Source organism: Phoxinus phoxinus, assembly GCF_949152265.1.
Source record: "Phoxinus phoxinus genome assembly, chromosome: 23".
NCBI lineage: Eukaryota > Metazoa > Chordata > Actinopteri > Cypriniformes > Leuciscidae > Phoxinus > Phoxinus phoxinus.
The window spans coordinates 20330685-20353186 of NC_136898.1; the positions used below are offsets into that span (position 1 = coordinate 20330685).

At 37.9% G+C, this 22502-nt stretch overlaps 1 protein-coding gene across 6 annotated transcripts in view; it reads right to left on the reverse strand.

Moving 5' to 3' along the window:
• Window positions 1-545: 545 nt before the first annotated feature.
• strbp (spermatid perinuclear RNA binding protein) overlaps window positions 546-22502 on the reverse strand; it is a 100526-nt gene continuing 78569 nt past the window's right edge. For 2 of the 6 annotated variants that reach the window (XM_079599348.1, XM_079599347.1), the window contains exons 12-19: window positions 21977-22060; window positions 20880-21091; window positions 17605-17754; window positions 17198-17332; window positions 16067-16207; window positions 15669-15801; window positions 14068-14118; window positions 546-6861 (exon numbers count right to left, since the gene is read on the reverse strand). In XM_079599348.1, the coding sequence (XP_079455474.1) occupies window positions 6767-6861; window positions 14068-14118; window positions 15669-15801; window positions 16067-16207; window positions 17198-17332; window positions 17605-17754; window positions 20880-21091; window positions 21977-22060 (1001 nt within the window). In that variant the 3' untranslated portion in view covers window positions 546-6766. Of the gene's footprint in view, window positions 6862-9305; window positions 10056-14067; window positions 14119-15668; window positions 15802-16066; window positions 16208-17197; window positions 17333-17604; window positions 17755-20879; window positions 21092-21976; window positions 22061-22502 lie in introns of those variants that run through there. The other 4 variants (XM_079599351.1, XM_079599350.1, XM_079599349.1 and 1 more) reach the window with 3 other exon arrangements.

Here is a 22502-nt window from a genome sequence, read left to right on the forward strand (position 1 = left end):
TTGGGATACAGCTAGTGACTGACGGACGTGTTTTTGACCATTACACTCATTTTTTGCAGAATCTCGTGCATGAGACAGCGTTCTGAAAAAAGTGCCTTGCTTTCTAGGCCTTGCTTTATTTGCATTAAATACAAAAACACGTTCTTTGTGTAAAGCCACTAAGTCCCCAAGACCGCAAACGCACATGAATTGTGTCAATTGGGCAAGGGCCATGGACGTTTAAAAGCTTGCTCTCCTTGCTGGCCCAGCACTCCCTCGCCCTTCTGTCACGCTCTTTCAACTCACAATTTCATTGGCTGTTGCTCATTGCTGCCTCTGTCTTATTGGAGACAGTGCACATACCCAACAACTGGTTGGCTAGATTAAAACAAGCATAAAATGTATACTGTAGTAGCATATTCGACCTCTCCGATTCAATAACGGACAATTCCACGAACTGGGAATCTAGTTCGAAATTTAAAATACGAAACTGCAACAAGCTTCTGTCTTGTAGTGAACTAGACAAAGACAGAATGGACACAGAACAAAATACACCACACATCAAAAAGTTTTTATATATTTATTTAAAAAAGAAAAGTTTACACTTTATAGAGATTTAGCACTTTATTTTAAAAGCATAAATTATGGCAAAAAAAGTGACAGACAAACCACTATAGTATTTTCACAATAGTTTATAATTTGATACCACGGCTAGCAAACATCTACTGCTGTCATGTTCAAGCACTGCTCGCTCACAGAAGTTGTGCACAATCACCACTTCACATTATATTGTTACCCTTTATAATATCTCAAATCTAGATCATTTTTTCTTTATATAATTTGTCAAGTTACATAAAAGTTGTGATATGGATAACTGAGAATCCCGCAGACTGCTTTCATTCGCAGTCTGACTCAGGAGTATTTACAGAATCACGGAAGAGCTCACAAGCAGGGATTTGCCAATGCTCGTAAGTTACAAATAAAATGAAATAAACGTAAACAATGGGCATAAGCACACACACACACACACCCCCCACACCCCAAAAAAACACACACAATCACATGAATATTTTTTTATCATATAGGTAAATAATTCATTTCAGTGTATTTGGATGTGTCTACAAAGATGCAGTTAGCTCTTCTATGAAAGTACATTCTACCACATAAATACATTCCAAACCTAAACATGGCTCTATTGCTGGTTCAGTCTGCGGGGACTTCGGCGTCCCGGCTCGCGCGTGAACCAGCTCAAATGACGGCCGTCCCCATCTGCCCCGCTTCATACGCAGGGGGAGATCGGAGACGAGGAGAAAACATTACCTTCAGCAATTCATTTTGCAAAGCTTGCTCAATCTGAAACCGGATCTATATCGCTGTACTTGCGTCGCAAGCTCGCAAATTGAATTTCCAGCTTTTCTCAACTCCAGTGCCACACACAAGTCCCTTTCTTTCACAATCACGACAGGACAAATATTCCACCACTTAAAGTCTGCTCGTATTGATCAAGCACCAACGTTATAAAGTGTCTCTAATCTAATGGCTATCAATCTGTTGCAAAGTGAGTACTAAATGAAAAATGCCAAATCTACACTGTAAAAAAAGATTAGTTGACTCAACTTAACTAAATCAAGTCATCTTGTTGCTTTGACTGAGTTAATTTGAGTCAACTTATAGTGTCAAGTTTATTACACTTCAAAACACGAATTGATGCATAAACTTGACACTATAAATTGACTCAAATTAACTCAGTCAAAGCAACAAGATGACTTGACTTAGTTAAGTTGAGTCAACTAATCTTTTTTTACAGTGTAGTCAGTTAATCGTCATTTATTTATTACATGAAACTAAAATATATGGTGTTTGGACAAAAGATTTTAAATGGTGTATTGGTTCTATAAGAGGCAACAGTCCAATCAACCTTTTAGTGCCAATGTTGTGATTTTAATCCAGATTTCTTTCTAAATGAAGAGTTTTTGCTACTGTATTGGACAGAGAAAGTGAAGACACTGGGGACTTGAACCTGCATTACTCCTGTGAGCTCCGAGATGTCTATAGCACATATATGAACTGCTGCGTCGTAAGTGTGCTAAAACAGAATATCCAGAAAGTTGCGTTTAACATCTACCTGAGTAGAGCCGATGAAGTGGCGTACAATCTTATGCGTATCTTGGGGCCCCGCCCACAAACGGTGACATCACACACGAGTCGGCAAACGGAAATAAAACTAGCTTTTGATGGCTTTTGACGAGCTTTTGATGGCTCCCGGGAAACCAAGCCTGGTTTATTTTAATCAGATGTTCTCTTGCGGATCTTTTATTGGAATCACCTCAGCACTTAATTGGACAGGAGATGCAGCTGTGCAAATGTCTTCTCCCATCCCTCGCCACGATAGACCACTGAGATTCAATCGCAGCTGATGAGCAGAATTATAACCTAAGCTGAACTAAACTATGAGTTCTAACAACATGTTTATGAAGACCATCTGGCTGTCGGGAAGCAGGCTGGCATGAGGAGAGATATATTTGCACTTCAGGAGAAGATTTTGGTGTTTTTTTAAGCACTGCAGCAACAATGCAGCAACATCTGATGTCTATATAGAATGACTATGGCTGCGTTCACACTGAAACAAAAAAAAATCAGATTGTTTTACTCACATCTGACACATCAGGTTTTTTTTGCATGTGTTAACAGAAAAATCTGTTCTGAGACACTTCCAAATGTGGTTTTAAATCAGATATACATCTGATATATGGACAATATCTGACCTAAACATGTATATCCGATTCCCATTGGATTTCCCACTAGGTGAGGGCGACACGTTTGCCAACACAGAGCTTTTTAATGTTGTATTATGATGCAGATGTGGAGCATAGAAATGCGTTCTCAACCTCTGCCCGTGAACTGTATAATTAAAACCGCTTCACTACTGAATATTTCTTTACAACGAGATAACTTTGCACTTTTTGTAATTTTAAACAGCTTCACACTCAAAATCTCTCTCTTGTTAATTTATTCAAATTCATTTAAATAAACGTATTCTTTCAATGCTTCATTATTTCACTTCAGAATTCTAGATCTAAGTGAACCGTTATCACCGTTATCTTACCCGTATATATCCATTCAGTCAAATTTTGCACCGCAAACATGCTTTTAACTGATCCATGGAAAGTAATCATGGTACCAACCAACATGAATTATATAAATAATTCAAATAAATAACAGAATCGATTTGGGTGGGAGTTAATGTAATTATTTTCATAATGTATTATTATAGTGAATGTAAACAGGCAAGACAAAACAAAATCTGATCTGTGCATTAAGCCTTGCAGTGTAAACGCAGCCTATATGGCTTTTACGCTGGATTTGTATATTTGGATTAATGAAACATCCCTGTAATATCTTTATTGACTATGAGACATTGTTTTGAAATGCGTAATATTTTACAGCACATTTGTGAGTGTGGGAAATCATATCACGAGGTAATCTTGGTTAAAGTCAACATGTAACTACATTCTTAACTCATGTCTGCAAACAACATTATGTATTTTCAAATGAAATAAATTTTTTGTCGTCTCATTTTTAGGGCCCAAGGACTAATGGTGCGAGCACCCTCTTGGAATTGCTCCGTTTATTCCTGTTTTGAAATTGCAAAGGCGGAATGTTTTACATTTAAAATTTATTGGATTATGAAAATGAGCGTTACATATAAGCGAACCAGATTAGAGGGGTTGAAAAATAAGAGGGATTATTGACTTCAGCCAAAATTCATTGCAGAGGCATTTATTAGATTAAAGTTTGATTTTTTTTTTAAAAGGTTAAGTTACGGTGATGATTTGTTCATAATAAGCCAAGGAACGTGTATTAAGAAAGTAACTCGGGCCAATTTTCATTTCATGTTGACTTTATCGTTGAGTTTTATGTTTGTAAACTGATTAGACACAAATAACATGGACAACTTTGAGTCGACGTAATGTAAAAATGAACACATTCTTCGCTTCACTTTGTTTCCCCTCAATATAACTCAATATAAGGTTAACTGTGTCTTTTGAACTGCGTAATGCTGGTGTGGCGTCAGATCGAGGAAAGGGCCTTGTGTGTTTGCCGATCATTCATAAAGCTCAAAGAAAAATAAAGGCCATTTTGTCTTTTGATGCGCTTTTCTCTCAAATCTCTATTGCATTTCCATTCAAAACTTACCCATACAAGACTTACCAGCTTTAATTCAAAACTGACCGAAGTCTCGTCTGGTTGGGGAACAGAAAAATTAATTTGTTTTCAAAAATGTTCCAAAAAGTTAAAACCGAAAAGAAAGAAAGGTTACACTTTATTTTAAGGTGACGTTGTCCTTACTCAAATACGTACTCATGTACTAAATATGTACATTTAGTTATAGTGTTACGGTTAGGGTTTGGTTGAGGGATAGTTAATTGTAATTATGGATAATTTACTGTTATTACTATAGTAAGTACATGTAGTAAAGTGTAACTACGTCACCTTCAAATAAAGTGTTACCAAAAAAATAAACCATTATGATGACAAACAAGTATATTTAAACTGTTATGATCATATGATTCATGTTGTACTATTGCTTTTATTGAACTATGCTATACTATTATTATTCTACTACTATTCTGTATTGTTTCTGTGATTATATCCCATCTTTTCCTATTTGAGAGCTACACTATTACACATTCAAACACAACAGCTAAAATATGAGTAAATACATGGGGAAATTTATATAAGGGGACACATTCAATATATATGTGAGCTGGGTTGTGTCCTGTTTTTTGTGAAATCCAATTTTTTTTTTTGCCTTATACATTTGGGTTTTGGTGAGAAATTGTGACATTCAATTGCTTACTGAAAGCACAGTAAAATATCAAAACTACTTTGACATACAAACATCAATACATTCCTAGTGATATTGGTTGAATTATCTACTTGCACATGTGAAGCTAACAAGAGAAGGACATTTTTTATATAAAAATTACTTTACTTAACGATAAGCATTCAGAGTACAGTAACACAATCCTGACGGTTCCTCAAATAGCTGTAAATCTGAATATAGCACAGCTAAAATGATATCATCAAGCTTATTCCCATGTCTGTGCTCTGTGGTTGGTACTGTATCTGGGAGTCTTTTGAGAGCGGTTATTAATTAGTTGGCCTACAGTTGCGCTACAACAGACCTGCTGAAGAAGAACGCAAAAAAGTCAAGAGCGACTGCTCGCTGCTGCATTAACCCGAGGCCTGTTTCACAACACGTGTGAGCGGCGGTAAAACATGCATTGCGCTTTCACACCCACAGAACTGCAGTACTACTGAGAAAAATAGGGATTTCTGGGTGACTAAAATTGAGCATTTCCATAATAACAACCATAATGTATTAAACAGCTATCGGGAGTTAGCTACTGAAAATTGCTCTACACGGAACTGAACCCAAACACAAAGTGTAGCTATAAACTCCTTCAATGCTCTGGATTCAGTCAGATTTTCTGAATAGAAACTCCCGTTTGTGTGCCTGTCACTGTATAAAAGCCTTTAATGCAAAATATTGTGTTGCTAAATAGGTTTACAGCACATTTTCAGCATGTTTTCTGCAAGAACAGGCCGAGCACAGAAACTTGCAGCTACGCTTCTGCTATGATTGTGCAGGCAATGTGAATGCTGTAACATGGCCACTGAAATGTGTCCAAATATGTGCCTTTTGTGTGCAGTGTGAAACAGGCCTGAGAAGTACGAATGACAGAATGAATGGAGAGGCGAATGAAGGGCCACCTATGCCGTGTTAAAGAGAGTCGCCTGTGCTTTTGCAGGGAGAAGTGAGTGAGTGAGTGACCGGGTCACACTAGCTGCCCCTCATACCGTGATGACGTGTACGAGTATGCACCCCAGTCAACGGCCAGAAAGAGTAAGCCAATCTGCCGTCGGATGTGCTTTAGAAAGACCTGCGTGTTCGCCTGTGAGGTGTGGGTGTAGGCGGCACGGTGGCCAGATGTTTGGAGGACGACCTCTTAACCCAACCAGAACGCCAGACTTTGGTCGACTGAGCAAAAACACGCACACGCGCGCAGATCTGACGAAAAGACACGGCGAAGCCGCCCGAGTCGGAGAGAAGGAAGCATCACTAATCTACTACAGGTAGATTAAGAAAAGGGCTTTCATATTGCATTTTCACAAGAATAATTTACTAGATTAAATTGCTTAGCATATATGTATACTGTATATATAAAACCGGAAGAAAGTTATATCCTAGTATAATGGTTACATATCACTTTCCAATTCTAAAATAATTAATACCAAGAATATGTATATGTATATATATGTATATATATATATATACATATATATATACACACTGCATATAAATATACATAAGTACATCGGTATATCTACACATATATATTTATAGTGCCATAGACCATACATATATATGCATGTATTTATAATATAGCCACACATACACATGTGGTGAATATACAATGAAAATGACTATTGCAATGCCAAGTTTGAGTAAGACTCAACCGAACATTCACATCTCAAGTAAGCTTAAAGCCCAAAAGAGTTCAAGTGTATTGCTATATAAGGAGGAACCGAGGTCCCCGGCCGGTTTTCGGGACGAGCAAGTCAAATAGAGTATTGCTTTTGTAAGAGTGGTGCATTTTTGGATCCTTAGATTGGGTTTGGATGGGTTTGTGAATGAAGTTTGGGCCGTCTCTGTGCGGTGGAGACAGCCTGGTCATGCCTGGAGTGGTACGACAGTTTAGAGCCACACAACCTGATGGTTCTAGAAGTCAGAGAAGAGATCTTGAGGACCCAAGTGAATAAAAAAAGGAGCGATGGTCCGCGGCTGGTAAAAGGGATTGTCAATGAAAAGACCACCTACAGTGAGGACAAGAGCAGAGAGAGCTGCGATTAATGATGCGGCACGGCAGGAGGCAGCGGTATATATATATATACATTCTGATGGCAGGAGGGAAATGGGGTTAGGGTGTGCCACAGGGGTGGATACTAGGGTCTCTGCTCTTTCGGGCTGTACGTGGGGTTTTCATTGCACTGGGAGCGTCTCAGGTTAATAAAAAAGACATCAACAACTTAAGCTGCACGGTTAACTTTCCGACAAAACGGAAAAAAACTTGGAGCTCATTCCTTTGATAGAAGGCAGAGGAAATGTGAAACGTATGTGGCACCTCTGAGGTTTCCATACAGATGTAGTTAGTACATAACTCTGACAAATCAGATCTGTTGTGATTTTGGAGAGAGTATAGTACAATGACTGCTATCACTACCAAAGAGGACGGGCCATTGGTTCTGAGTGGACACTTGAGGATGACCATGACGAATGGGAGGGATCCGTTTACAATGAATGGGAATATAGTGACCACTCGTTTAACCATGGAGATGGAGTTCCTCTTTGGTGAGCGATGATCATGACCCAGCCATAAGCCAGCACAAGCATTGATCCAATGAGAAACAATGGAGTCAAGTCAATGTTTCATGAACGTTAAATTCAGAACGTTTGTAGAAACAGGGACTGGCGTCTTTGCTCTCAATGTACAGAAGCCAATGTTATATTACAGGTGTGTGGCATCGTCTGTAGCTCAAAGGGTCAGGAACAGGGTTATTACAGAAACTGAAAGTTCATGAATAAAATTAAATATAAAAAAAAACGTTTTATTTAGAAATAAATCAAATAAAAATGGCAAAAACAAACTAAATAAACATGAAAAAAAAAGCATTAAAAATATTAATAAACACTATCTCAATGATACTATAATAGCAGTGGTTAGGAGAGACCCCCCGAGCAAAGTGAGCGCACGTGAACCTCAATGTGAATTCGCTTGTGCTGGCCTTTGGAAGAGTATGACATAACATCTCACACACAATAAGACACTCACCAAGAAGTCAAAACAAAAAAGGACAAAAAGACATTTCAGTAGCATGTCTCCATGGATCCCTTGTTGCTGCTTTCGATTCTCCGCTGTAAGGCTGTGACTGGAGGCTCCGGTGTGTGTCCATGTGAGGGGTCGTGTGTGTAATGTGTGTCTTTGTATGGTTCAATACTACTAACTGTTCAGTCGACATCTAGAACCTGATCAACCAAACCTTCTGTGAGGACACATCAAGGTAATGTTTAATGACTATGAATGGAATAATCCGCTTCATAACTAGCTCGAGACGGGGTCACCATTCATTCATTCATTGGGACAGCAAAAGGGGTCAGGTCGGCATGAAAGGGTTCACAGGCCATCTCGACATGCGTTAACTGCCCAAAAAAGCTACTAAACTGCAGGCTGATATTCTTAAACGTCCAATGTTTTAAAACAAGCTCTGTCTGGAAACACAAGCTGCTAGAAATAAATAAAAAGTAATGTTCCGGGTTCAATACATGCTGTCAATTATCACAGAAGAGAACGCACTCGTCCATCAGTTTGTGAAAACAAATCGTGTGCACAGTGTACTTGATGGAAGTCTATTGCACTGGAATTTTTATATTAAAATACATAACATTAAAATATAGCTTTAAAGGATAATTCCGGTATTTAACACCTTGAGTCTATATTGTAGTTTGTTTTGGATGAACAAGAGTGGTGGACAACATTTTTTTGACAATGGTTCCTCTCTCGAGTTTTTGACTATAAAATAATTGGCCATGGACCCATTTAACATGGGAGTCAATGTGCATGTCCGAAAATGTCATTAAAACAGCCTTTAACATTATTTTTCAAAACTGTGCAACTCACCGAGTGATTAGTGATGTTAGTTGATGTTCCAGAAACAAAAAGTGTTGCGAAATACAGTTTCTGTCGTGTTTTATTCGTCATTTTGTAAAATCCCATTGTTGAAAAAATAGTTCCACTATAGCAAAATAAACGGATTGGAATCATATATTGAGACGATATATTGTTTATAATCATCAACGAACACCACTAACCACTCGGTGAGTTTAACAGTTTTGTAAACGAACATTATTGGCTGTTTTAATGACATTTTCGGACATGCACATTGACTCCCATGTTAAATGGGTCCATGGCCAATTCTTTTATAGTCAAAAACTCGAGAGAGGAACCATTGTCAAAAAAATGTTGTCCACCACTCTTGTTCATCCAAAACAAACTACAATATAGACTCAAGGTGTTAAATACCGGAATTATCCTTTAACATTACACATGTAAACACAGTCAATGCTTTGATTTAGTCTAACTAAAACATAACAAAACTTCAGAATAGACTTAGATTCAGTCCAAAAAAAAACAATGTGTGTGTCATCAAGACTAAAACAAAACAAAAAACTAACAAATCAAATCCAAAAACAAACCTTCAGAATAGACTTTCACAGAAAGTGCATTACAGAAATTTTCACTTACAAACTGAGGGACAAAGCGACCCTTTTTTCTGTGGTCATCATCAACAGATTGTGAAGATGCTGTCCATAGAGCACAAGTCGCATTGAACCTGGAACATGCCTTAAAACTTCTTTAAGTATCTGAAAGCTACGCCAAATGTTCATTCAGAGCGGCTAAAACTGCTAAAGAGGAATATATAACTGCTACACGAGTCACTAAACAGGTTTGAAATATACAACAGTCAGTGCTTGGCAGTTGATGAAGATAGAGGTTTATTTGTAAGCAGTAGTTTGAATTAGATCTATACATCTTAAGCACAGCTCCTGATATCCCTACATAGAGTAAAGCCTGTCATTCCCATTCTACAAGAAAAACCATGATAACAAAAGAGGCTGATATCATTTAAAATGTCCAAGAATGAGGTAACAATTCACAGTACAAATCCTTCAAGTTTTCTTTCTGAAGAACATAAAAACCTGTATTTGTTTAAAACCAGAAGACGAATGTGATAATGATCAAATAAAAAGCTCTTTACAACAATACCCTCAATGCTGTCCCTGCGTGTGATCGGGATGTGCTCTCTGACCTTCCCTTCTCAGGTACATGTACGCGGTGTGTGTGTGTGTGTGTGTGTGTAAGGTAGGCTCTTGAGCTAAAAGAAAGAGTAGTGGGGGACGGGGTAGGCGGGCATTTTCATGAAGGGCAACAGAAGCATTCTCTTGGGCAAACCTAGAGAGAAAATGAAAAGAGCACTCCACATAAGTCCAGGACAAAATAAAAGACCTGAGGGTGTTTTGTTTTAAATGAAGCTAGGGCCAATTCAGTCTCATTCTAGCATGGGGATATGAACCCAAGAGAGGGGAGGAGAAGAGAGAGGGCAGAAATCAAGCATTCATTCAGATAGGAGATGACACATGTACCTGCTGGCTAAAGTCATGTGATATGATATACACATACAGTTGACCTGCTGAACCACATGGTATATTCAGTCATCTTATGAAAAACGGCTCTTGAGTAGGGCTGGGCGATATACTGTAGATGAAATCAAATCTAACAGCTCCAGATCTTTCATTTGATTGTACAGAATATCAGCGACAAGTTGTTGAAATATCAACCATTGTATGCTGGTTTAATCATTTCAATATTTTCCAGCATTTATGTATTTGCTCGGAAAGTCCCCAAGATTTCAACCAAACCATCACTAATTTCGGCATTGTATAAATCAAACAATAAAATAAAGAGAAATTAGTTTAAAAATTCACGGTATGTTTTCCACAAAACTAACACACTAAATTAAATGAATAATAATTAGCTTTTCAATTTTGCTTTATTTACAATGTATAGATCTAACAAACAAATAATAGTGACATTTTATTTTAAAATAAACAAGTCGAGTTTTTCAGCTTTTCACAAACTTAAAATGAATTTATTTTATTCACAGTGTATAAATCTAACAAAAATTATCCAAGGTATGTTTTCCACAGTTTTTATGAAATTAACATCCTAAATAATTTTTTTAAATTGTATTCACAGTGTATAAATCAACAATAAAATACAGTAATATTTTAGTTTTAGTTTTTAATACTTGTTTTTATTCATTTATCAAAATAACTGTTTTCCGGAGACAAGTTGAACTTTTTTTTCCGAAAGGTTTAAATCAGAGACACTAATAAAAATATCTGTCTTTATCACTATTGCATTAAGTTGCGAAATGCAGTACATATAAGCAGGTGAGTTTACTAGTATAGCCTTGAAGAAATATAAAAACAGCACGATGCCATTGTGATATTCAGGTCCATATTTAATAATGTCATAAATATTCAATATATCACCCAGCCCTAGTTTTAACACCTAGACAGAACTATCTAATTGAAAGTAATAAAGTTAAAAGTGGTGTCTGAACCATATATTTGAATTGTGGGTCGGGGCACATGGAGGGTTACAGGAGTGATTTGCTGGCTGGCGCTCTTATGTGGAGTGTTCATTCTGTGCCGTGTGTGTGTGTGTGTATGTGTGTGAATAGAACTGTAGTCGTAGTCTCACAGTCGTTCCCATTTAGAAATCTCAAAGCAGCAACAGGAGGAAGAGGGTTGGACAGCGTAAGATGACTGGTGAGAATTACTGCATGCACACAGCTCTCAGGCACCAAACCGGAGAGACGTCAAAGAGAGGGGCGCACTGTTCTCTTACAGCACAATACCAGGTTTCACCTTCCACCTAAAGGAACAGTCTTTATGTGGCAGGCAGAGACCAGGCCGCTGGGAGCAACCCCACACCCACCCCCCTCGTCCTGCGAGGAATGAACACACAAACCCTCCAAATTCAGCCCTGGTTCCCGCTGAGCCCACCTCACCTAGTCCCCCCTGCACATAAGGCTCATTCAAAGCATCTTCATCTGGGCCTGACCGGAGAGGCGCGTACAAATCTGTTTACTGTGTGCGCATTCCTCTGTTTGTGTGTTTAGAAGTTGCAGTGCGAATGGGCGTCCCCGAGCGGTGTGTTTGCGTGGAGTATAACGGAATAAACTGAAAAACTGTCAAAACTCAGCAGCAATTTCAGACAGGCGCATGAATTTTCATGGCGCGTGATGAATATTAAACCTAAAACGTCAGTTATTAACTGAAACTAAAAGCATTGAAGCCATTATTGTTTTTTCTTAATAGAAATAAAGCTAAAATAAAAAATATATAGAAATAGTCAATGAAAAACTTACACTTAAAACTAGAATAGTTTTTTTTTTTTACTTGCTTCAAAAAAACTACTACTAAAACAAATATAAAGCTAAATAGAAATATTTTTTAAACTAATAAAAATTACAAAAGCACATAACAAAATTACTAAACTTTAAAGAAATGAAAACTGAAAATAGGAAAAATAAAAGCCAATTTAAAACATGAATAAATATACTACATTAACTCTGTTCTGAATGTGGCTTCTCTATAGCAGTACAGTATGTCCCACATCGCTCTATAAACAGAGGCTGAAACACCGCTGAGATTTTGAAGTGTACATCTGATGAACACTTAACTATCCCAAGAGGCCGCTGCACTTTTCTCATCAGACAGAGTTTTCTAGTCTAGTATGTACAGGCGAAAGGATGTGGGAAAGTTTGAAGATTATACTGCGTTTACTAGCATATTAACTGGGGATGCCAATTTAGAAAGTTGATTTAATGTGATTAATTATTAAAATAATTAAGTGATCAATTTAAAGGGATAGTTCACTCAAAAATGTTAATTCTCTCACCATTTACTCACCCTCAAGCCATCGTCAGATAAACACAAACAAGATTTCTGAGAGTCCATATAACGCCTGCTGCTCGGTTGACGCATGAAAAACCACAACCAGCAATCGTGACCGTAATCCATACAACCCCAGTGGATAAACCAATGACTTCTGAAGCCAAATGATTGGTGTGTGTGTAAAAAGTATAACATTAAATGTACATTTACTGTCATACGAGCATTCATGAGAGGGACAATGTGCCATACATGCTTTGGCATGCTTTCAAAACGCAATGTTCCTCTCATGAACGCTCATACCAGACGCAATGATTTACAGAAAGTTCAAAATATTACTTTTTTTTCTTACACCTATCGTTTGGCTTCATTGATTCTTCCACTGGGGTCACATGGATTATAGACTGTCAGCCTTTCATTGGATGGACTCACAGAGATGGAGGATGGCATGAGGGTGAGTAATGATAAGAATTTTAATTTTTGGGTGAAAAATCTCTTTAAATATTATAAACATGCCCGCTTACCAGTACATAAATTAAATAAGGAATTGTGCTACTAATGGAGCGATTCAAGCACATAGTAAAGGGCTGTTCACACCTAAGATGATAACTATAATGTTAACTATAATTATAAAGTAATTCCATGAAAACAGTGACGTCCACAACTATAACAATTTTGTTGGAATCACTTTCAGAATGATTTTTCCCCCATCTTCATCCAATCAGACTCTAAAGAGCACAAGCATTTAAAGCGGACGCTAATATAGTACATGTTAAATCATTCTTGGTGCAAACATGCTTTTAGATGGCGCAGGGAACTATTAAACTGTTATTTAATGGTGTCTTAAAGGGATAGTTCCCCCCAAAAAAATTAACTGTCATCATTTACTCAACCTTATGCTTTTCAAGCCTTTTTTCCAACCATTTATTTGTCTCTACAATGAAGGTCAATGGATTCCAATGTTGTTTTTTGTAACCCGCTGACTTTAATTGTGTGAAGGGATTGCGTGAGGAAATACAGGTTTGGAAATTACATGAGGGTGAATAAATGATGACAGAATTGTCATATTTGGGTGAACTGTCCGTTAGTTTGAAGACTAGTACTGTGACTAGCAAATGTGCTTAGCGTGATCTCTCCTCTCAGGCCATCATGCCCAGCGGCTGCTTTGAATGGTGTAACTGTGTGCTGTAGACAGTAGCACTACGCTGACGCTGACGCTTCGAGAGCCGCCCAGAGTCAGGAGAAACGGGCCAAGCGTCGAGCAGGCAGACTAGACGAGCAGAGTCACACTCAGGCCAGGTGCAGCAAGTCTTGCTCCAACCACAATTAAGAACCAAAAGGTTATGGTTCAGTTCCATCGTCCAGGGAGTCGTTTCTCTACGGGATTCTTTGTGGGGGTTTGAAAGCCCAATTGGAGAGCTGAACGGGGGAGTAAGTGGGGGCAGATTTGGACCCTAGACCCTGACTGGAGGAAGGGAGGACGGGAAGGAAGGGGTACGTACCGTATGCAGGAGTGGCGGCCGCAGCGCTGTACCCGTATGGGGCTCCAAAGCCTGTGAGAACACGGTATTCATGACGGACGGGGAAGTAAGTGTTAAGACTCCTTCACAATCTTGCTGACATGAGTCATGTGAAAGAGCCTTTCTGAATACTATTATATAAACTATAAAGTGATTATATGTAAACACATCTACCCATAAACAAGCAAATATGGATGCAAACAATGTTTGCATGAATGTTTGCACAAAATAACATGTTAAAAACAACAAGAGTTCTCATCAAAATGAAAGCTTATTGACCAGATCATTTTTAAAGCTATTGAAAATATTTGAAAACATTTTTCATCATTCCCTAAAAATGTTCATATAACTAAAGGAAATATATAAAAAATTGAAATTAAGTAATAATAATAAATAAAAAAAACTTCTGTATATTGTTTGGAGATTAGAGACGCACAATACATCAGTTCCATATCAGCGAAATTAAAGATTTTTGATAGTATCGGTCAATCGTAGGGATGTACCTGAAGCCGAATACTATGTTTGGAAATTAAATGATGCAATGGAGCCTCTAAAGGGACATGGTGATGGAAAAAAATACGAGATGGGAGGAAAAAAATATCTGTATATGAATTTGCGTTCTCTTGCAAGTATACAGTTGTGAAATTATATTGTATATAATTTGCGGGTATCAGGGATAGCTACTGTATCAATATGTGGGGTATTGAAATCGCTTTTGAATGCACGTTCGGTATTTACCTTCACTTAACTTTGTGATCACGCGTACTCTGTGTATAGGGAGCAGTGGCACTGACCGCACATTATTACAAGACAAGATATTTGTCAGTAACACCAGGATCTGTTGCGCATCAAATCTTCCACCATCGTCCTGTCACTCATTCTCCTTACCCTCTTCACGTGATCAGTGAAATCTAACTATCGCAGCAAACATAACCATGTCCCTTTTGGGGCTCCGTAGAATGCGTTACTCATTTTCCGTGCCTTTCCGAATTCGGACTTAGGCTTCAGGGCGCATCCCTAGTCAATAGCATTTAAAACAATTGATTTTTGTTTTCAGTGTATTAACCAAAACAGTACAAAAATTAGTTTGAATCATTTACTGTTCAAAAGTTTGGGGTCTGTAAAAATGTATTTTGTCTCTTGCACTCACTAAGGCTGCATTGAATTGATCTTTTTTTAATATAATTTAAACAGTAACAATGTGAAATATTATTACAACTTAAAATGCTTATCAATATTGGAAACATTGTGCTATTAACATTTTTGTGGAAACCGTGATACAGTGATTTTTTTCAGGATACTTTGACGAATACAAAGTTCAAAAGAACAGCATTTATTTGAAATAGAAATCTTTTGTAACATAACAATTTGTCTTTACGATCACTTTTGATCAATTTAAAGCATCTTTGCAGAATACAAGTATACTTTTTTTTTTAAATCCTACTGACTCCAAACTTTTGAACGATGGTTATAGGTAAATTGGGACTTCTTTTATAGAAATGCATTGTTGCATGCAATTTTATATGCGCCAAAAAAGTCAACTTGGCTTTTAGTCACTATAGAAAGACTCATCAAACACACACCTGGCGTGACGTATCCCGGCGCGGCCGCAGCGCTGACGAAGGCTCCTCGCGTGAGAGTGGGTCTTCCTCGTCCTCGTGCAGCCTGGACCGCGGCGGCAGACACAGCAGCAGCTGCAGCTAATGCCCCTTTACTCTACAACACACACACACACACAGGCTTTAATGAGCACTGAGAATCTACAGGAATGCCACAGTGTTTTATGTGTGCGGTTGCCACAGATTGATTTCTGGAGAAAAACGATGAGTTAGTCTGCAGGTCCCAGTTTCCTCCAGGACATTTATATCACAGAATATCTAATCCAGCAGTCATGAATCATCAGGCACTGACCCCCGGTTATTGGAGAGACACTCTGAATCTGGACATTATTGGTCACTACTGGAAGCAACCGACGACCTACCGGAGGGATTATTTTCTTCTTCTTGTTTCCAGCAGCATTAGGCCCGGAGAAGAGCTTCTCTAGAGCTGCGAGGGCAGCGCTGGCTTTGGCTACTTTCTTATTGGGCCCTGCGCCACGAAACTTCTGCCCGTCGACTTCCACCTGCCAACGAGAGCACGGGATGAGGAGGGTCTCGAACAGGAAATGACATCATACGTCAGCCATCAATGACTGAAATGTGAGATGTGTATAAGGTGCGAAGGGGGCGATCGATATTGGATTTTGCTGATATGATGACAATGTTTTCAAAGAGAGGCAATAAAAAGATTGCTGTGTGATACTAGTAAAATCCATATATTAAATGTGTTATATAATGTTCTCAGTCTTTCCTGTAACGGGTCGGCCCTGAGAGAGGCTGCGAGAGTTTAGTTGAATAAACCAGAATAGTTTATTTCGTAAATAAAATACTAAAAAATGTATTCTAATTATAAACAAGCCTAAAATACACTGGGACACTTATTTTGAAGTGTCTATGCGTCACTGCTCCCGGCTCATTAAGAGAGATAAGCACTCTTACAGCCACCTACAAAACATTAAAATATTAACACCATAATCATTTTCATTATTCATCAATAGTTGATCATAAGGAATCACTTAGCATACAATTTTTGACTTTGAAACTCACATCACTCACAATCAAATTAGAGCCTTTTGAAGTTTAATTAGCACATTAAACCATACTGCGATTCCTGTTTTCAGAAATTATAATTAAGACTTTAGTTATACTTTTGTTAAAGTCACCATACAATTTTAATTCTTATTTTTTATGGAACATTTATTATAAATTATTACATACAGTATATGCACATCGTTATTTTAATTAATTTAATCTAATTTAAATTAATCTTTAACCTCCTTTATAGTCCAACAACTGAAAAATGTGATTGCATAAAGTAACACCACATCTCTCAATCTGAGGCATCACTCATATCTGCATGTTACACAACAAATATTAAAATCTGGGTTAGAGGTTTGTTCAAAACCCTCACTCCAAATATGACTAATAATAATAGCGGTTTAGCAAACATCACAAGTAGACAGTATTGTATTGCTGAATAGAGATTAAGAGGTACATGTGTGTTTGAGGCCCACCTCCATGACGAAGCGTTTGTCGTGACTCCCTCCGCTCTCTGAGATGAGCTCGTACTTCAGCCCGCGACGTTTCTCATTGAGCTCCATGACCGGGTTCTTCCCGCTGGCCGTCAAAATAGGACCCTGAGTTCGCACCTAGATGCAGAACATGTTATTGACAGGATCAACACAGACTTGAGCTGAATAATGATACAATTGCCCTCTGTAGAGCTGCTTTAGAGCGGAAATCGTTTCAGAATCAAAGAACTTAGTAACATTAATACTGTTATTTTCTTGTTTAGCACTGTGAAGCTGCATTGAAACAATTGAATTGTTTATAAAGCACTCTCTAAATAAATGTGACTTGACTGGAACAGTTAGTTACATTTAATAAACGCTTGAGTAAATGTGGAGTTTGCAGTTTGTACCTCCAGCGTGTTGGAGTTGTCTGAGTGTGATGTGTTATTGCTTGAGTGAGTGGACGATTCGCTCTTGCCCTCCCCGTCGGACTTCTCGTCTGCACTCATGGAGTCCAGGTCTGTGTCGAAGCCTGTGGGGTAACCCATCGCCTGTAGCACCTACACCACAAAACACATCATCACACCACAGATCCAGCATGCAGGTCCAACAGGACATAATGACCGTTATATTTCAGTAAGTTGTCATTTATTACTCGCCTATGGGTAGGGTTGCATCAGACTGCTTTAATAACCTGAACTGGAACATAAAGTCCACACTAGAGGCTTAGTACTGTAACTACTAGTTTGTAACTAACTCTGTACTTTATTAGGTTGCACCATTTGTTCTCAAGGCAGAACGTAGCTAGTCGTTTATACAACGTAAAAATGATTTTTTTGTTAATAAAATAGATTATTGGAGTGTAATTCAGTCAATTTAATTTTATTCTAACCATTACTCCTTGCTGGAGGCTTACGTAAATATTTAGTTTATACGTAGATTTACATTTCAACAAATGTTTAGTGTTGCACCATTAAACTATTTAGTAGTGTGTAAATTGCAAGCTCGTAGTGCCCTTGTACTTAAAAAAAACTTGGCAAAGTTGTAACTTAAGCCCAGCTGGTGTAACTGGCCCCAGAAGACGACAAGGCAAGACTGTCATGAACAACTTTTATGGTGCAGTGAGAACATTGTGGAAACACCAATAGTTTTGCATGAATAAATTACATTCTGCAACTTTCAATTTAGGCTGTGGCTATGCCACATCAGTCCTCATTTTACTTAAAGTTTGTATCGAAAATTACACCATGATCCAAAAAAGTAAAGCTTTAAAGTCTCTCGTTTTGGATGTTTTGTTATGAAAGTATCATAAAATGATGACACATGCTGGGAAAGATCAGTTCATCTTTGTGGCCATCGTCAGCATGAGCAGGCGGGATCAAAAGACGACAGTTTCATAGATACTGAGGTCATTATTGAGAGAGAAATCATCACCTCGAAAAGATTGCTCGTAAAGTCATAAAAAGGCACAAAGCGGAGCTGCAGATCTGTGCAAATTACTGTAAGCTGGATATGTTTAACCAAACAAAATCCTGAATAATTAAAGAAATATACACAAAATATACTATACATATGCACAATATATTAGTACAATATCAGTTGGCAGTCAATAATATATATTGAAAATACTGAAGAATACTGATCAATTAAATCTCTAATTACCGGTATACATACACTACCGTTAAAAAGTTTTGGGTCGTTAAATTTTTTTTTTTTTATCTCTCGTATGTTCTTATAGTATCTTGTGGTCACCAAGGCTTTTTTTTTTTTTTTTTGATGAGACATACAGTAAAAACAGTAATACTATGAAATATTACAACTTCCAAAAACTGTTTTCTATTTTAATATATTTTAAACATTTCCCTGAGATAGCAGAGCTGAATTTTCATCAGTCAATACTCCATTCGACTGATGAATAGAGAAAGAACAGCATTTTTGAACATTGTCACTTGATCACTTGTACTGCTATTGATGGCTCATATCTCACAGTTAGGGTGAATGCATGCTTTAAGTGCGTGTGTTTACACAGGGTAAATGATATCATAAGAGCGCCAGGGTTCATTTGTCAGTCTGACCCAAATTGGGGCTTCTGGTACTGTTAATGGCTGCGCTCACAGAAAGAGGATTAGTGTGGTCTTACGCTCCAGAGCCTTTGTTCACAAGCACTCTGGGATTACATAGATTTGAGCCCTTTTTGCATCCTGGGAATCACTGGTGTGAGTGTGTGGGAACAAGCTTTACTGGTCTTCCTGAAGAGAAGCAGACATACTGTAGCTGTAACCTTCTATACAGTGACGGGTCATCTATACCGCTAACAGATGGATTTAACCACGGTCATGCGATCGAGTGTACATCTAATAAGAGCTTAACACTAGCACAATAACTAGGTATATGTATATGTTGGCTTGATCACACTGGAAAATGTGTAGTATATGAATATTGTAATGGAACAATTAATCGAAATGAAACTGGCACATGGCATAGAGCAATTATAAAATCGCAAATGCCGTGATTCAATTAATTAAATATATGTGTTTTGTGTTTCAGAATTAAGCGCGGATCAGCTCATGATCCGTGTGTTTTCAGCGTCTCGGTTCACAGTAAATGTTGCTCCACACAAACTCTAGGTCTGCATGTGATGAGTTTGGGTCACTCATAAATAAAAGCTCAATGGTTTAACACTTGAAAAATAAGAAATTGAAATACAAGTATTGTAATTTATTTTTTACGGAAAAATAAAAATGTTATTATAATTTTATGTTATTTTACTTAAATGCGTCTTGTTTCATATTTTTATTGAGCAATAATAATCATTTTATTTATTATTATTATGATTTTATAGTTATATTGATACATAATTTCAAAATGGCAAGATTGTGCAGCCCTACAAACAAGCACAGCAAACTGGAGCTTTAAAAAAAGTCCTGAATTTAACACCTGGAAACTCTGAAAATACGTAATATGGATGTAAATTGGGTTGTAAACAGCATTTAAACCTTTCACACACAAAAAAAAAAAACAAGGTTTGCATTTTTATCCGATTAATCAATTAGTTAAATCGAAAAGAAAATCAACAGATCGATAAAAAACAATTGTTCGCTCTAGCACTAATTATTCTTAAACCTTTTTGCCACATTTATTCAGTGAGAGCGCAGACCATGAAGAGGGAAAAATGGGTCAACCGGATCAGGACAGTAGGCAACCCAGGCTTGAACTTGCGCCGCCCGCATCAGCACTGTGGCTTATTGTGGATATTGTTAAAAGGAATAGTTCATCCCAACATAAAAGCTCTGTCATTATTTACTCACCCTCACCCAGTTTTTTGAAACTCATATGACTTCTGTAGATCAGAAATGAAGAAGTTAGACCGCGTCCAAGCTGCTCTTTTCCATTCAAGTGTGTAAAGCTACAGTACCAGAAGGCTAGAAATAATATCAATAATAGACAACATTTATGGTCTACATTTTGTTGTCCTTTTTAACGCTTTACAGTCAACGTTCACTTTCGGTGCATGGAAGAGAACAGCTCGGACATCGTGTGATTTGTCCGTATATGGGTTTCAAAGAACACAAGGGTGAGTAAATGATGACAAAATACTAATTTGAGTGAATTAATCCTTTATTTCCTTGCGTAATGCGCACCACTCCAATCACACGTAATGAAAACAACTAAAGTCCAGATGTACCTTTACAGCCACGTGCAGCTTGGCGGTCTTCTTTGAGGAGCCAGAGGCTTCGTAGACCGTGCCGTCGACGTCTACAGACATGGTGAAGACGGGGGCGTGAACCGGACCTGACTGAGACAGCAGTTTATACTGCAGCCCCGGCCGGATCTGGTTCAAGCGCATCAGAGCGTTCATGGGTTGATTCGAGTCTATTGCTTTACTGTCAAGAACTGCTGGAAGGGAAAAAGAACAGAAATAAGCGTTAGCAATTATAGCGAAAAGGACACACACAGATCGTCTTTAACTTTGTAGCATCCCTTCGTTCCATCAGCTGGCTAATTGTGAAATTCTGCTGCTTTGAAAGCAATTTATTTGAGTCCAGCGAGGAGCACAGGCTGGGGACAGCAGCGCGGCTCCAAGAGAAATTAAGAATCAATGCCATTGATTTCCCAACGGTTGTCTGCTTCCTGTACGAGAGAGCAAGAGATGGAGGTGCAGGAGGATGTGGAGCGAGAGGGAAGGGACGCCGCAAATAAAAGAGTCGAGTGAGAGCTCTACAGCTTACAGAAGAGAAAGCAGGTGAGAGATTAGAGGTACAATACAGCAAAGAAAAAAATCTGAGGTGAGGAAAAATGAGACGTGTTATACGGTAATCTTTCAGGAAAGAGGACAAAAGCTTTTATGGCCAAACAGGGGAATAATAAAGCATAAACGGCTGGAAAATGCAGGTTACAGTATTGAGGGTGTCCTTGCTGGTTTAAGACAGGAGATTATATTTAAGGCAGGCAGTTATCTGACAGATTCCAATTAAAAATTAAAAACATATTAACAAATATTGAATAAAAAAAATAGAAAATGACGTACTTTGCAGAAAACCTGACCAATAAGAACATACTACAGGTGCATTTTATAATGCCAAGTGCTGATACTGTTATCTACAGAGCATATCTTTATCTGCTGATGAATGGCAATGACATAAAACACAATGCAATTTAATGATAACAAAAAAAAAAGTGTGCATAAATTAAGACTTATTTTGCACAATATTTAATACAATTACACACGCACACAACAATAATCAACCACCAATATATTAGCCTATTATTACTCAGACGGACCTTTTCTCAGGTTGCGCTTCATCTTCTTGATGATGTCTTTGTCGTCCAGCAGACCATCTTCATAAGGCCTCTTCAGCCCTAGACCTGATACAACACAAGAGTAAAGTTAATGTGCCGATGAAAACACACCGACAATGAATTACTAAAACACATCGAAAACAGACTCATGGAGTTAGCGTAAAATTTCAAAATGATTTACATTATTAAAACAAATAAAAGGTAAAGCATGTAATTTCAGTAGCACTGAATGGATTTGCAACTGAACTGTCTGACTGTTTTCAAAGAGGTTTCTAAAAAACGTCCTCTCTTTGATTGGACAACCAGACAGCCCCACCTCAAACTCAAGCACTATTGGTTGAGTCAAAGTTACTGTTGTCGGGCAGATCAGCATGTTCAAACAAACAGAGTAATGTTTTAAAGAGCGCCAGTTTTCAAACTTTTCACAGATATCAACATATGAATGACGCGCTTATAGTTATGTCTAAAAACTAGACTATGAGTATTTAAATATATATAAAAAAGGGAC